The 14,883-nt window shown below is 27.3% G+C and overlaps 3 protein-coding genes across 6 annotated transcripts; 2 read left to right on the top strand and 1 right to left on the bottom strand.

Moving 5' to 3' along the window:
* Positions 1–167: 167 nt before the first annotated feature.
* LOC126917999 (uncharacterized) lies at positions 168–2,820 on the top strand. Its single transcript, XM_050725494.1, has 5 exons — positions 168–563; positions 1,392–1,695; positions 1,793–2,053; positions 2,216–2,368; positions 2,487–2,820. Exons 1-5 carry the CDS (start codon positions 271–273, stop codon positions 2,643–2,645), a joined length of 1,170 nt encoding a protein of 389 aa, XP_050581451.1. The 5' UTR covers positions 168–270; the 3' UTR covers positions 2,646–2,820.
* Positions 2,766–5,959, bottom strand: LOC126918003 (NECAP-like protein CG9132). 2 transcript variants are annotated; one of them, XM_050725506.1, is made up of 3 exons: positions 5,803–5,959; positions 4,782–5,178; positions 2,766–4,690 (listed from the first exon to the last, which is right to left on the bottom strand). In XM_050725506.1, exons 2-3 carry the CDS (start codon positions 5,133–5,135, stop codon positions 4,439–4,441), a joined length of 606 nt encoding a protein of 201 aa, XP_050581463.1. In that variant the 5' UTR covers positions 5,136–5,178; positions 5,803–5,959; the 3' UTR covers positions 2,766–4,438. The 2 variants fall into 2 exon arrangements, with proteins under 2 accessions (XP_050581463.1, XP_050581462.1); XM_050725505.1 differs by having other exon boundaries at positions 5,682–5,920.
* A 752-nt stretch (positions 5,960–6,711) lies between these two features.
* LOC126917600 (cohesin subunit SA-1) lies at positions 6,712–14,719 on the top strand. Of its 3 annotated transcripts, none has more exons than XM_050724644.1 (19): positions 6,712–6,816; positions 7,011–7,174; positions 7,233–7,411; positions 7,563–7,736; positions 7,805–8,009; positions 8,132–8,461; positions 8,544–9,149; positions 9,222–9,564; positions 9,635–9,868; positions 9,946–10,138; positions 10,210–10,396; positions 10,478–10,782; positions 10,873–11,084; positions 11,228–11,394; positions 11,512–11,563; positions 13,372–13,407; positions 13,617–13,790; positions 13,871–13,955; positions 14,568–14,719. In XM_050724644.1, exons 1-19 carry the CDS (start codon positions 6,803–6,805, stop codon positions 14,583–14,585), a joined length of 3,678 nt encoding a protein of 1,225 aa, XP_050580601.1. In that variant the 5' UTR covers positions 6,712–6,802; the 3' UTR covers positions 14,586–14,719. The 3 variants fall into 3 exon arrangements, with proteins under 3 accessions (XP_050580601.1, XP_050580600.1, XP_050580602.1); XM_050724643.1 differs by having other exon boundaries at positions 6,741–6,911; XM_050724645.1 differs by lacking the exons at positions 13,372–13,407; positions 13,617–13,790; positions 13,871–13,955; positions 14,568–14,719 and adding an exon at positions 12,387–12,455 and having other exon boundaries at positions 6,741–6,911.
* The last annotated feature ends 164 nt before the right edge of the window (positions 14,720–14,883 follow it).

The following is a 14,883-nucleotide window of genomic DNA, read 5'->3' as shown; positions in this document are numbered from 1 at the left end:
GTTTATTATTTTTTTAGCGGATGTAAATATCAATAAATGTATTTTTTTGAAGGAAATTTTTCGACATTCAATTTTATTTGAAAAATTAAATAAACTAATCTAAAATTTCTGGGGAAATTATAGTAGTGAAAATAAATGTTGGCAATTAGTTCAATAATCCCTAAAGAATAGAGTCATCTGGATGAAAATCTAAATCATCTTTCCGTAGTGAAAGCAGACGATTTTACACAGATCCGAAACGTGTTTGATCAGCTTTTGTGGAGTGAGAGAATGCAAGTTATTGGGGTTGACGGTCGTGTCATTGGCTATTTTTTTTGTTTTCTGATACTGCAAGCGAAACTAACGAACTCAAGAACCTCTTGGAGGCTCAGTGCTGGCAAAGTCGTCAAAACAACAGACATCGTGAGCACAGTTGAGGATGATCCTATTCTCGATATCCTGGCGAGCAGCATTAGTATCGGAAATGGACACAGTTGGAGTAGAACAGCTATTTCTGAAAAATACGAAAAGATACAACCCTATTGCCAAGATTGTAAAAGTGTTGCTTCTGGAAACCATGAACGGTAAGGAATCACAGGGAGTTTGGTTCATCTTGGGTAAGAGCTATGGGTATATCTTGTGTCAGAATGTCAAATTGATACTTTTAGTACCTTTGAAATAAACTGGATTATATGTATATATTGAGACTTGTATTTTTCAAATATATAATTCAAGAATTTATAAATACCCGGAATAAATTATATTAACATTTGATGTTTTATGATTTTTTTGTATACATAATACTTATAATATTCTCACAATAGAATGATGCACACTTTTATAATAACATTCTATTTAGTTGAATAATATTTAAAGGTCTGAAAGGATATATTTCTCAGAGATAAAAGCTTTTGTTCCATTTTTGTATTTATTTAATGTAACTTATATCAATGTTTAGCACACATGTAACAATATCAATGAGATTTTAACCAAAACATTGTAGTTGGTATTTGACATTGTTTTCTATATTACATTGCATGTTTTGCATGTTTTATATAATTATCAGTATCCGATTTATTATTATAGTGTATGTTTCGCCTGTCATATTTTCAAAAAAGTACAAAACTAAATATTTAAGCTGTATGAAAAAGTATGAATACATAAAATATATGAGAATCTGTAGTTAGTTAATTTAAAAAAAAAATTATATAAACATACTTTTATATATATATAAATTTTTTTATATACTTGTATATTTTAATTATTATCAATTCTTATATTTTAGATTTTGTTCCTAATAATTATTATAAATAACCTGATGCAATTTTCTGTTTCTTCCTGTAGTTAGTATTTGTGTGTGGCTTACTGTTCTTTCAGCGTTAAAAAAGCCCTAACTTTGGTCCCCTTGGCAGACGATTCTCGTCATACGTGTTGAAGGATACACCAAATGCCACTGAATCTTTCCCTCTATCATCTCAAGTGTCAAACGAGCAAGTCATGTGCACTTCTGGTCAACAATGTGAGGATATAATTCTAGACTGTGGAAAGCCTGTCAATTTCACTTATTATGATAACTTGCTTGGTGTTGTAAATAGAGATAAACATCCATTGGTTCCAGAACTTAATGTAGTACTCATGTTTAAGAAGAATGATGGCAAAACTATGGATGTTGACATTGATCTGTTAGAGAAACGCTTAATGAAAGCAAAAAGAGAGGTACGATTATTAAAGAATACTTTGTTTATAAATAAACAAATAGAGAGACCTAGTAAAGCTGTATATATATATATATACTTTATTCAATTTGTTGTAGAAACCAAAATCTGTCCAACTTTACAATCAAATAGGAAATTTTTGGCGTATAAAAGGTGATGCACAAAGATCAATTGAATGCTTTCGGAGAGCACTTGCTGTATCACCACATAATGCAGAAGTTTTGTTAAATTTAGCTCAAGTATTATTAGTTCAACAATATTTGGATGATGCAACATATTTAGCAAGACGTTCTTTGGAATTACAACCTCCAGATCGTAATGCTTGGGAACAATATCTTACACTTGGTCAAATATTTAAGGTAATTGAAAGTTGTAGAAATATAATCTGTTTCATATAATCACAGTGCATTTAAATATATATTCTATTTGATTATTATTTATAATACAATATTATTTAAATTTGTTTTGAAATATTATCAAGACATAATTTATCACTACAATGTTTATTATTTTGTTTGTAGGCATATGGTCATTATCAAGAAGCAGCTGTACATTTACGACATGCTTTAGAATTAAAACCAGACCTCTCTGAAGCAGCAGAAGCTTTAAGAGAGATAGAGTCAATTCCGGTTACAAGCATACATATCTATACATTACTGATAATAATATGTCTGGTATGTAAGATAAAAAATATATCATTGTATTGCTTCATTAGTGCATTTTACGTTAAAAAATATAAATAATTGATATTCATAATATATTGAAAGAACTTTCAATACATTTATGTTGCAGGTACTTGGAGTACTGTTGGTAGTTTTAAGCAGTGTAGAGTGTGATGAAGATTCTAGTCTAGTTAATGGACAATTTCAACGTCCAGTTCAACGTCACTTTAGTCGCGCTATGGCTATGCGCAGTTTACGACTTAATGTTTCTCGTAATAAACGTTGTTGATTATTTAAAAAAAAAAAAAAATAAATAACCTTGTGATAGAAGAAAATTTCAGCTACTATTATCATTTATCTAACTACGAAGTATTATTTGTAATATCATTTTTAATAATTATTTAATATATTAATAGTTATGTAATTTATTATAATTATAAATGAAAATATACAATAAAAAGCAACACCATTTTTCATTTACTACAAAAAGAAAAATAGCGTTAATGACTACATATTCGAGTGCAAACTTTTTAAGGTGTGTAACTATATACACACATATGCGCACGTGATTTAATATTAAAATATTTTCATGACTAAGAATGGAATGTCATTTACGGAATTATAAAATATTTTTGTTGTTACGTTAAATATTAACATAGGTATTATTAACAATATTACTTAGCATCATTTACAATATACAGTAATATTAGAATATATAAGTAATCATTTTGTGTACCTACTCACAAGGTCTAACGAACTTTTTTTTTATCTGTGAATAATTTACAAATATAATTTAATATCATCTTTAAATAATAATTTTTAATATATACATGAAACAATGAAGTTCTTTTACTTCTGCAAATAAAAATATCTAATAAATTTATTTTTTATTATTCTGAATATATATTAACTTCTCGTTCATTTAGTATAATATTTTCTGAGTTTTATACAACAATACTTTTAGATGCGAAACAATAATTTTCTCTTTTATTCTAAAATAATTCACTTTATATAATTTCTTTCAGATTGTTTCTAAATTTATATTTGGCCAACAAAAACGTTCAAACAAAATTTATATCAGTAGCATCAATATAAGATAAAATTTTAGTGTCACTTTTAAAAATAAAAGTATGTAATATAAAAATCTTACATATTTCATAATACAACTGTGTGATAGCACAATAATGTGAAATATCATTTTGTAGATTATTAATGAAAAAAAATCGAAATATAATCTAGAAAATTAGGCCGTACATTTGCACAATTCCTGCTTTATGTACAAATACCGTAAATTAATATTAATTAAGACTATATACTATAATTTAATTCATATTCCTTTAAGGGTTTTCACAAAGAATGTATCCATGCAATAAACAATACTAGAAATAGTTTCAGTGTATTTTGTATCTAATACTGTACTAATGATAAACGTTTTTGTTATTAGCAAAATTTTATATTTGATATCATAAACTTATTCTTATTATTCTTTAATCACTTAATACATTCCTTATAGTTCAAACTACCTCCCTTTTCAATTTGTACAAGACAATAAACTTATTTGTTAACTATTTATATAAAAAATATGAGTATTTCACACATTTTATATAATTTGTTTAAATAAGAGATATAATATGTACATCTTCTAACATTTGTGAAGAAGAAAAGAAGAAGAGAAATTAAATATCAGTGTGAACTTTTTAGTCTATCTTAATGTTTTATAAAAACATACTAATTTCAGTAAATAAGTTCCATTAAGGAAGTTTAGTTAATTCTTAAACAGAATATTTCATTAATTCAAGTGAAACTCCTTTTGATATAATTCATTTTGTAATTGAATCAAAATATAAATTTAAAAAATATGTAAATACTATATCATAATATAGTAAAATATATGTAGTTGATTTACTATTCACCATGTACATAGAAACATCTTTGTCAATAATTACCCTTAAAAGATATCTATATGCAACATGTATGCATATTAATATACATGTGCACACAGTGAATATACAAATTACAATATGCATATATAGTCTATGATTCTACAGCACTGCTATATTAAATTTTAATACACCTTGCAAGTTAAAATTGAACCCAACTGGCATTTCCTACTGTTGGTGGTTGTTGAGTTTGAGACTGCTGAGATGCACTTGCAAATTCTCCCCATTCAGAACTTGGTTGATTTTGATTCTGAGCAGGTTTGTGTGCAGGAGATGATGTTGGAGTTTTTGCAGGTGGTGGTGCAATTTTTACACCACCTGGTGGAGGTGGTAAACCCAAGTTTGTGTTGGCACGTTGTTTTGTTTTAGCAGTAACTTCACTACCATCCTTCTTCTATATATTATAAATATAAAAACTTTGAAATTCATTACATAATTTAATATCTAAATTTGTATAACATCCATTACTATAAAAAAATTCTTACAGTAATTTTCATGTTTATTTTTATTGTTTCTCCTTCTTTAAATCTGAGGTCTAATTCTTGTTTTGGTGTATCTTTTTCCTTCTCAATTTGTTCTTGATTTCTGAGCCATTTAAAATGATCTTGAAGGGCAACATTTAAATCAAAGCTATCAGATCTATCCAAAAATCCAACACCAATAAAAGCTGATCTTCCATTATCATCTTGAATTCTTAGAACAAAATAACGAGAAGAATCTGTAACTGGTTCAACTGCAATTCCTGGATATTGTTCAATTGGACATTTTGCAAATAATTCTCCAGTAACTTTATCTTCCAATTTAATAGTAATTGAGTCTCCCTGAGAGACAAGACGCATACGTCCAGTCCATGTAGGTTCTTGGAGATTCCAGTCAGCTGCTCTAAAATATAATATGTATTTAAAAATAAAATATTCACTCTCATTAATTTGTCAACATCAAAATTAACATTTTTTATATTATTTTAATATAAATAAATTTACATTTAATTAAACTAAAAAAGATGCATATTTTTTATATTATAAATATTTAGTATTTAAAAAAGAGGTCTTTAACACAGACATTTTGTAACATAAAAATTTGGAATTAAATTTCCATAATTTTAAAAGTTTTACAAGTCTAAATCTTATAAAACTTTATGATATTGTATTCCAGATGTAGTACTAATATTATACTTTTAACGATTTCCGGTATAACTTTTGCTGACGTATTAAACGTCACAGCTAAAATTAATAGAAAAAACGTATTTAAAATGGTAAGAAAATATGAGATCCTTTAAATGGCAGTAAACAAAATATCATATTTAAATATATCTTTGCATACATTGTCGTTTTATAAAATGAAATATTTTTGAGGAAAATACTGTCAAAAAGAATCAATCGTACCGATAACCCCTATTCGTTGACCTTGGCGGTATTTTAAATACAAAGACTTCAGATTTCACAAGTAATACACTTTCATACGTATCCATTGTATTTTTTGACAAATCACAGAGAAAGTGCTTACGTTCGAGAGTTGAAACTTAACGAAGTGATGTTTCAAAATTCGTTTATATTTTGTGACGGATCTCTGCCGTGATTTGATAACTTTATCTCCAGTCACGCCTCCTATCCCCCACACAAAGACCGTTAACCATGGATTATTTCACTAGTGATAATAGATTCTCTTCTGCCAGTGGCACTGGTTCAATGTCAGTTTTTGCGTAGAACATATTTGTAATTTGAATTAAAATAAAGGGGGTCAATTTTTATATATTCACTCTTTACTTATTGAAATGTTACTCTAAAATAGCATGTTGCAAGTCCTAATGCCGATATTTATTACAGAAAATAAAATTTCTCATAATATGTATAGGAAACATTATAATTATATTATTTCAAATATAAATTATTAATAGAAATATCAAAGGTATTTTTAATATCTTCCTACTAATAATATTAGATAGTTTACTAGATAGGCAATTATATAGACACTAATAAAAATTAGATAGTTTATTTATTTTTTTAAATTTGTTCTTTATAAGAATGTTTTTTATAAGGATTCAATTTAAAATTTAGATTTATAAGTATAAATATACTGAAAAATTAATTTAAAAAGGTTTGTTTCTATTGTTCATATCATTTAAGAAATGAATATGTTTACATATTTATGTTTATTATAAGACCAACTATTTATATTCATAAAATGCGCGAGATTATTTGACAAATTCTATTAATATGTTTTTAATGTTATTCAAGACAACCAACATTTTAATCAAATGCATCGAAAAACTATAGGAATATAAGAATTCATGGTCCTCCCTAATTCCCATATTTGATGGGAGCTCTTTTTAGGTTTAGATGAATCAAACTAGTTAATGGATACGGACATAAGTTTGGAGTTTATATTTTATAAAAATGAATTTGCGGGAAAATGATAGACACCTAGCGGTGAGAGTGTCAAATAATCAGTGAGACACACATATCCCGGAACGTGAAAATAGCAAATCAACTTAAATACATGATCCATGCATAATCCAACGTAAATACGTTTAAATACATTTTTATATAAATATCTTCATTAATTTATATATCATACTATAATTTATATAATATGTTTACTTCAATTCAAAAATTGTAAGTTATATTATTTAAATACTAAATATATATGCTTCTAATAAAAAAATATATATATGTAAGATATTTACAGTATATTATAATGTATTGTTTGTTTAGCCCTGAACATTATCCATCCGAAAGCTATAGCTCTCCAAGTACATCACAACCACAATATCAGGAACAGACAAATTTTGAGAACCAATCACAATTTGAACAACCTATGACACCAGCAACTCCAACTAATATGAGAATTACAAGGAATACACGTGCAAGATTACGTGGTATGACTTAAAATGATATTTCTTTGTTATCTATTTCTAAATAATAATTCTTCTGCAGGAGGACCTATACAACAACCAAAGTATAAAGAGATAGATACAGATTACATTCCAACTACTAGTGGTAGAGGAAGAGGAGGTAGTGGACGTGGAAGAGGGAAGCGAACACATCATTCACATAGTTTGGAAGATGAAGCTAGTCTCTATTATGTCATTAGAAACAATCGGTCTTCATTAACTGTATGTTGATTGTCATGTTCAAAGAAAAGTTTGTTAAAAGTATTTGAATTATAATAAGTAATAAATTCGTGAATAGATATTTTTATGTATATATATATATACACACACACATATATATACATTTATATATACATGCATACCTTCTTTGTAGACTATTGTTGATGATTGGATAGAAAAATACAAAAGTAATAGAGAAAATGCTCTTCTTATGTTAATGCAATTTTTTATTAATGCAAGTGGATGTAAAGGACGTATTACTTCTGAGATGCAAGCAACAATGGAGCATGTGGCAATAATTCGTAAAATGACTGAAGAATTTGATGAGGTATGTTAATACCTATTTTTTATAAATAAATAGTTTTTTCATATAATTCATAATAATTTGCAAAATAGGAAAGTGGAGAATATCCATTGATAATGACTGGTCAACAATGGAAAAAATTTCGTGCAAATTTCTGTGAATTTGTCCAAATTTTAGTTAGGCAATGTCAGTATTCAATCATTTATGATCAGTTTTTAATGGATAATGTAATTTCATTATTAACTGGACTTTCTGATTCACAAGTAAGAGCTTTTAGGCATACTGCTACTCTTGCTGGTAAGATATATTTTTATACATGTTCATACTTATATGGTTACATTTATATTTAAATATAAAAGAAATTATATTTATATTAATCAATTAATTAAATTAATAATATATTGTGCTATTTTTCATAGCTATGAAACTCATGACAGCATTAGTAGATGTAGCTCTAACCGTATCAATAAATTTGGATAATACACAACGACAGTATGAAGCTGAAAGACAAAAAGCTAGAGAAAAGAGAGCTGCAGATAGATTAGAATCATTAATGGCCAAACGAAAAGAACTTGAAGAAAATATGGATGAGATAAAAAATATGCTTACATATATGTTCAAATCTGTATTTGTACATCGCTATAGAGATACTTTGCCAGAAATTCGCGCCATTTGTATGGCAGAAATAGGAGTATGGATGAAAAAATTTCATCAAAATTTTTTAGATGATTCTTATTTAAAATACATAGGTATTATATATTAACGTATAACATTAATATGATGGATTTATATTCATTTTATAATATAAGTAAATTTGTTATAATTTTCTAGGTTGGACGTTGCACGATAAAGTTGGTGAAGTTCGATTAAAATGTCTCCAAGCATTGCAACCTTTATATGCATCAGAAGAATTAAAAACTAAACTTGAACTTTTTACAAGTAAATTTAAAGATAGAATTGTTGCAATGACATTAGATAAAGAGTATGATGTAGCAGTACAAGCTGTTAAACTTGTCATTTCAATTTTAAAACATCATAGAGAAATTCTTACTGACAAAGATTGTGAACATGTATATGAACTTGTCTATTCCTCCCATCGTGCTGTTGCACAAGCAGCCGGTGAATTCTTAAACGAACGTCTATTTCGCCCTGATGATGAAGCAGTAGCTGGCGTTAAAACTAAACGTGGAAAGAAGCGTTTACCGAATACTCCACTCATTCGAGATCTCGTATTATTTTTTATTGAATCCGAACTTCACGAACATGGAGCATATTTAGTAGATTCTTTAATTGAAACGAATCAAATGATGAAAGATTGGGAATGTATGACAGATTTACTATTAGAAGAGGCTGGACCTGAAGAAGAAGCTTTAGATAACCAGAAAGAGACATCTTTGATTGAATTAATGGTTTGTTGTATAAAACAAGCTGCTACAGGTAAGTTTTTGTGTTCTTGTGTTTTTATGGAATTGTATGACAAATATAAACCTCCTGTAATTTTCAAAATAGGTGAAGCTCCAGTTGGTCGGGGACCGACTAGAAAAATTTTATCAGCAAAAGAAATGAAACAAGTTCATGATGATAAACAACGGTTAACGGAACATTTTATACAAACATTACCGCTTTTACTTGATAAATACAGAGCAGATCCGGAAAAACTCGCAAATTTACTTGCTATTCCTCAATATTTTGATTTGGATATCTATACAAAATCTCGACAAGAGCAAAATTTGGATTCGTTGTTGAATAAAATTCATACAATTGTAGAAAAAATGCATGACACCGAGGTTTTAGATACGGCTGCAAAAACATTAGAACATATGTGTATAGAAGGACATGCTATTTTTACCAGGTAAAATTTTATGGTGGTATATATTGAAGTTTTTATGAGAGAATATTTATTACTTGATGTTTCAATTCAGGTGTGATGTAGCACGCTCAACGTTAATCGATTCCATTGTAAATAAATATAAAGAAGCTATTGATGAATATAGAAATTTAATAGAAGGGAACGAAGATCCAGATGAAGATGAAATTTTCAATGTTGTACAATCTTTAAAAAAAGTTTCCATATTTTACTCTTGTCACAATATGAATCCATGGGGAATATGGGATTCTTTATATAAGGATATTGAAGATGCCAAAGATCCATCTAAGTAGTACCATTACATATTTTGTATTATATATCTGCTGGAAATTTTATTCATATAAGTATATAAATATCTTATTACAGATGTTTACCACATGAGGCAGTTAAGTATTGCATAAGTGCATGCTTTTTTGCTATTTTATGGGGACAAAATCATCTTATGGAAGCTGCAGATTCTGGAAATCAAGGTGAAGATGAATGTCGGCAATTAAAAGAGCGTTTGCATTCTTTTATGGGTTCTATGCGTTATTTTGTTAGTGGTGATGTAAACGCCACGGTAATTACTTTATTTATATTTTTTACTATTTTTAATATGTTTATTATATGTATTTGTCAATGTTGTTTCAGCCTACTCCACCTATTTTAAGAGAAGAAGCATATAATACAATATGCGATTTATTAGTAGTGTTTTGTAATCAATTAACAACACATTCTAATCCTTTAATGCATCAATTAGTATATGAGCCTGATCAAGCAATGCAAAACATGCTTAATCGATTTATTCAAGAATACGTATTTTTTGAAGAGGAAGATGGTATGCTATATTAATTTACTAAATATACACATCTTTTATCTCACAAAGATTAATTTCTGATATAAAATATTGCAATTATAGATGAACATGATGAACATTCAAAGATTGAAGAATTACATAAAAGAAGAAATTTTTTGGCTGGTTATTGCAAATTAATTGTATATAATATGATACCTACAAAAGCAGCGGCCGATGTCTTTAAACATTATGTAAAATATTATAATGATTATGGTGATATTATCAAAACTACATTAGGGAAAGCTAGGGACATTAATAAAACAAATTGTGCTTTAACTATGCAACATAGTTTAAATATTTTGTATAATGAAATAGTAGCAGAGAAAGGCAAAGTTAATAGAAACAGTGAGGAATTTACTGCAATTAAGGTTTGTTTACATATATATATCAATATTTTACAATTAAAAAAATATATAGAAAATCTGTTTTGAAATAAAGATATGTATTAATATCTTCAGGAACTCGCAAAACGATTTGCTTTGTCATTTGGTTTAGATGCAGTAAAAAATCGTGAAGCAATTACTGCTTTGCATCGAGCAGGTGTTCTTTTTGCAATTACACCACCAGATGGTATTGAACAAGATCCTACAGGGCCACCACCTAATTTATCCTTTCTTGAAATCTTATCTGAATTTACGAATAAGCTTCTTAAACAAGATAAACGAGTCGTGTAGGTATAATCTTTATTCAAAACTTTTTATTTATATATTTCGTTATTACGAATTTGTTATCTTAATTAATATTTAATTATAATATAACATATGTATATATTATATATTTATTTAATTAATTTTATATGCGTTTGTGTCACAGATTAAATTTCCTTGACAGAAGATTACAAGCTGGAATGCCATCCTCACGGGGAGAGGATTGGCAACCTTTACTTTTGTACAGGAACAGCTTATTACATGGCGAAACAGATCAAGTTCCAGTAACAAGTAAGCGCGCATATACAAGACGTAAGAAGGATCATTTAGCTGGTATGTTAATAAATATATTATGTTTTAATTGAAATTTTTAATAATCTATATCAGAAATATTAATAAATATTCTAGCTTTTAACGATACTTGTAATAATTTATATAAAATGTTTGCAGAAGAAGAAGAAGCAGATGAGCCTGAAGAAGGTTCTGATCATGAGTTTTCCGGGTAAGTTAGGTGTTCATATGAAGCTAGTAAAGAATAACATATTTTTTATATTTTATTTACTAAAATAATTATAGAAGTAGAATATTTTTTTCGATAAAAATTCGTAATAAAATCAATCTATAATTTAAATCTATGTATACTTATACGCAACACACGCTTTATTGCTTTTAAAATACAAGTTATGCTATGAATGACAAGTATTTAGTATAGTTCTAGAAAATATTGCAAAATTAGCTATTAGATTTACACGCTTATGTAGATATTAATGCACATGTGTATAATGTGCACATTTCTTTTCAGTATTATTAGTGTTGCATTCTCGTGTTAATGAATGCCAAAATCGTACTATGCGTAAATTTGTGCCTAGTTTAATTACTAATATAAATACTCTTCTCTCATTATACTTAATATTTATTTTGCTTTATAATATGCTTTATTGAAATGTACAATAAGATATTACTATTAAGAATTAAAAGTGCAAAAGATATTCTAAAAACTTAAAGTATAAAAAATTGTAAAATAATTTTATTAATTTAAAAGTGTTTTATGCAAAAATATATGTGATATAATTTGCAATGCAATAAATATATTGTAAGCTTATTGGTATTTTAAGTTTTATTCTATGTGTATTATTAAACAAATATTTTTTTATAGCCCAAAATTTTTAGGAATAAAACATTTTTTAATACACTATCCTTTATATATTTATCATTTAATTGCATGCTTGTGCTAATAAATACTTATTGCCATTGGCGTCTTTATGTAAATTATAAATCTGTTGTGTTTGCATGAGTAGTAATCTTTTATGAATCGCTTGTTGCAGGCTACCTGATCGTTATTCAAGCTAAGACTTAGTTTTTAGCAAAATCTATAATATATTATAATCATATAAGGGGCAAAAATTGTATAAGGAATTAATGAGGTCTATTATTCTTGGTGCCTGTTTTAAAATCAACTTTCAAACTAGTGTAAGGAATTATATGTAATAGTGTCAAAATATCAAATTAAGTATCAAACACATACCTAAATAATGTAAAGAGCAAATGTTATGTGAGGAATTGATGAAATCTGTTATTCTTAGTGCCTAATTTGGCTACTAAAGAACTCATCTTCTATAAACTAGTGTAAGGAAAATAAGATAAAAAATGAACAATGATATTATGAAATAATATTTTTGGAACACCTGACAAAAAAGTACATAGAGAACGATGTGTGTTCTATTGAACCTAAGAACTTAAAACCAAGTAAGTTTAAAATATCTTGTATTCTGTTTATATATTGATAATATACAAATTGGTGATAGATATAATGAACATGTGATATTAATTAAAATAAAACCCTCTTCTCCTATGAGTTCCCAAATCCTACTATCAAAATTTTAGATCCATAGCGAATAAGTAATATTATACTTTGTGAAGCTTTTTCCTCATTAAAATTTGCAGGAAATGTGACAGAATTAACCCATCGTTTCACATTTCCTGCTTAATATCGGATTTCTATATTTTACATTTTTTAACACGCCGTTCTCTATTATCACCGCAATATTATAGAAATGTTTTTAGGTATTTGGTTTGTTAATACTTGGGTTAATTCTGTGTACTTTATTCGAATAATTTATCGTTTTTCGAATGTAATGACCAGATACATTAATATGTATGTACGTGATGTGAAATTTATAATATATGCATATGTTCGTATTATATGGGAAATGTATGTGAAACTTCAGAGTTATTTAACATAAATTTTTGTCCCTTTATTTATAATATTAATTCTAATATATTTCCATCAATAAAAGCTTTTTCTTTCAGTAAACACAAGAAGAAACGTGGTGCAAGGAAACATCAGTGAGTAAATTCACACATTTTTTTGTCCTTAGTTACAAAAGTAGATCAAATTTAGATTTACGTATTTATTGAAAGAAATAAGTTTGCAGAATATATACATTCAAATAAAAATATAAATTTCTTCTGTTTAATTAAAAAAATTAATTTTATAAAATAAATTTGAATATCTGCCTTTTTTGTAGTATTATTAGTTTGAATCTTTATTGCAGATTAGCTGTTAATAAAGTATCAATAACTCGTGGATCTAGGGCAACTGGAATTTATGAAACCAACGAAGCTACACAGATGCAGGCATCTCCATCAGCAATTATTGAAGATGCATCAACCAGTCCTTCTCAAGACATAGATAATAAACTTAAGACATTACAAATTCAGTCAAGGTCGTAAGTAATGAATCCTTAAGTTTGATAAATCCAAGTATTTTTTCAAGTTAGAACTATTTGTAATGAAAGTATTTTCTTAGACGAAGAAGTCAAGATAATATAGAACCAAGAGAATTAAGAAGAACTTCTAGAAATTCTGGTCGTTATGTAGAAGGACAATATATGGTAAGTTATAATAATCTTTCATTCATAATGTTATACGTTAAATATTTAAACATTATTTAATCATAATCTTCACCTACATAGCCATCACTGAAATCTAAAGCTTATTAACTTCAAAACTTTGATAAATTAAATTTTTTAATAACGTATAATTACATAATACAGGGTCAAAGAATATCATAATTTAAAAACTACATTAACTTAAAGTTTTAATTCCATTCCTTATTTGCACTCTAAAACTGTGATGGTTGTTAGCTTAATATTGCAATAATTATTTGACTCACCTATCTAGAGTAAGAAGATTAAATTTTATGTATATAATACAATAATATAAAGAAGTGCGATATAGTGCTAAAGACGCAGCTCTATAACATTTCTCTGAAACACTTAAAACCCTTGATATGTGTGTAAATGTATTTACATGAAATAAAATATAAATATTTCTACAATATTTACATTAATAGAAAGATTGTGTGCACACATTGCATGCAGATATTGTGTCACAATTTCGTCCTTATTCAATGATAAAACATTTACAGGCGAACAGTTGAATATAGTATCGAAATAAATATAGTTTATATCAGTACAAAGTAATAAAATGCTTTTCTGTTATAGGAATCCGATTCCGAATAATGAAGTACAATAAAAAAGAATATATTCATTCAAGATAAAACTAAGAGGAAATGATTTGTGATACTTTATGATATACATGTCGTACTGAATAAGTTTTAAATGTTAAAAATAAAAACTTGTTCAATCGACGTTAATTCACATTCAATTATTACGTTCCATTATACATTTTGAGACTACTGCGCATTTTTAATATCATTTTTTAAAGATATTATTTTCGTTATTTAAAGCCATATATTTTCTTTAAAATATACTAGACATAACAGTAGTACATTTCATAATGGGGGTATTCTTCTATGCA

Source organism: Bombus affinis, chromosome 6 (assembly GCF_024516045.1).
Source record: "Bombus affinis isolate iyBomAffi1 chromosome 6, iyBomAffi1.2, whole genome shotgun sequence".
In the NCBI taxonomy this organism is placed as follows: Eukaryota; Metazoa; Arthropoda; class Insecta; order Hymenoptera; family Apidae; genus Bombus; species Bombus affinis.
Note: the sequence above shows the minus strand (reverse complement) of the source record. Positions and strands in the feature narration are given on the sequence as shown.

Bases quoted from the DNA above. Each gene is read 5' to 3' on its own strand.
- LOC126917999 (XM_050725494.1), top strand. From the start codon at position 271: ATGCAAGTTATTGGGGTTGACGGTCGTGTCATTGGCTATTTTTTTTGT. The intron at 1,696-1,792 runs GTACGATTATTA...AATTTGTTGTAG, and splicing joins TAATGAAAGCAAAAAGAGAG to AAACCAAAATCTGTCCAACT. The intron at 2,369-2,486 runs GTATGTAAGATA...TTTATGTTGCAG, and splicing joins TACTGATAATAATATGTCTG to GTACTTGGAGTACTGTTGGT.
- LOC126918003 (XM_050725505.1), bottom strand. From the start codon at position 5,767: ATGGATACGTATGAAAGTGTATTACTTGTGAAATCTGAAGTCTTTGTA. The intron at 5,179-5,681 runs GTACGATTGATT...ATTATATTTTAG, and splicing joins TCAACGAATAGGGGTTATCG to AGCAGCTGACTGGAATCTCC. The intron at 4,691-4,781 runs GTAAGAATTTTT...TATAATATATAG, and splicing joins AAATAAACATGAAAATTACT to AAGAAGGATGGTAGTGAAGT.
- LOC126917600 (XM_050724643.1), top strand. From the start codon at position 6,889: ATGTTTACTTCAATTCAAAAATT. The intron at 6,912-7,010 runs GTAAGTTATATT...TTGTTTGTTTAG, and splicing joins TTTACTTCAATTCAAAAATT to CCCTGAACATTATCCATCCG. The intron at 10,783-10,872 runs GTTTGTTTACAT...TAATATCTTCAG, and splicing joins AGGAATTTACTGCAATTAAG to GAACTCGCAAAACGATTTGC.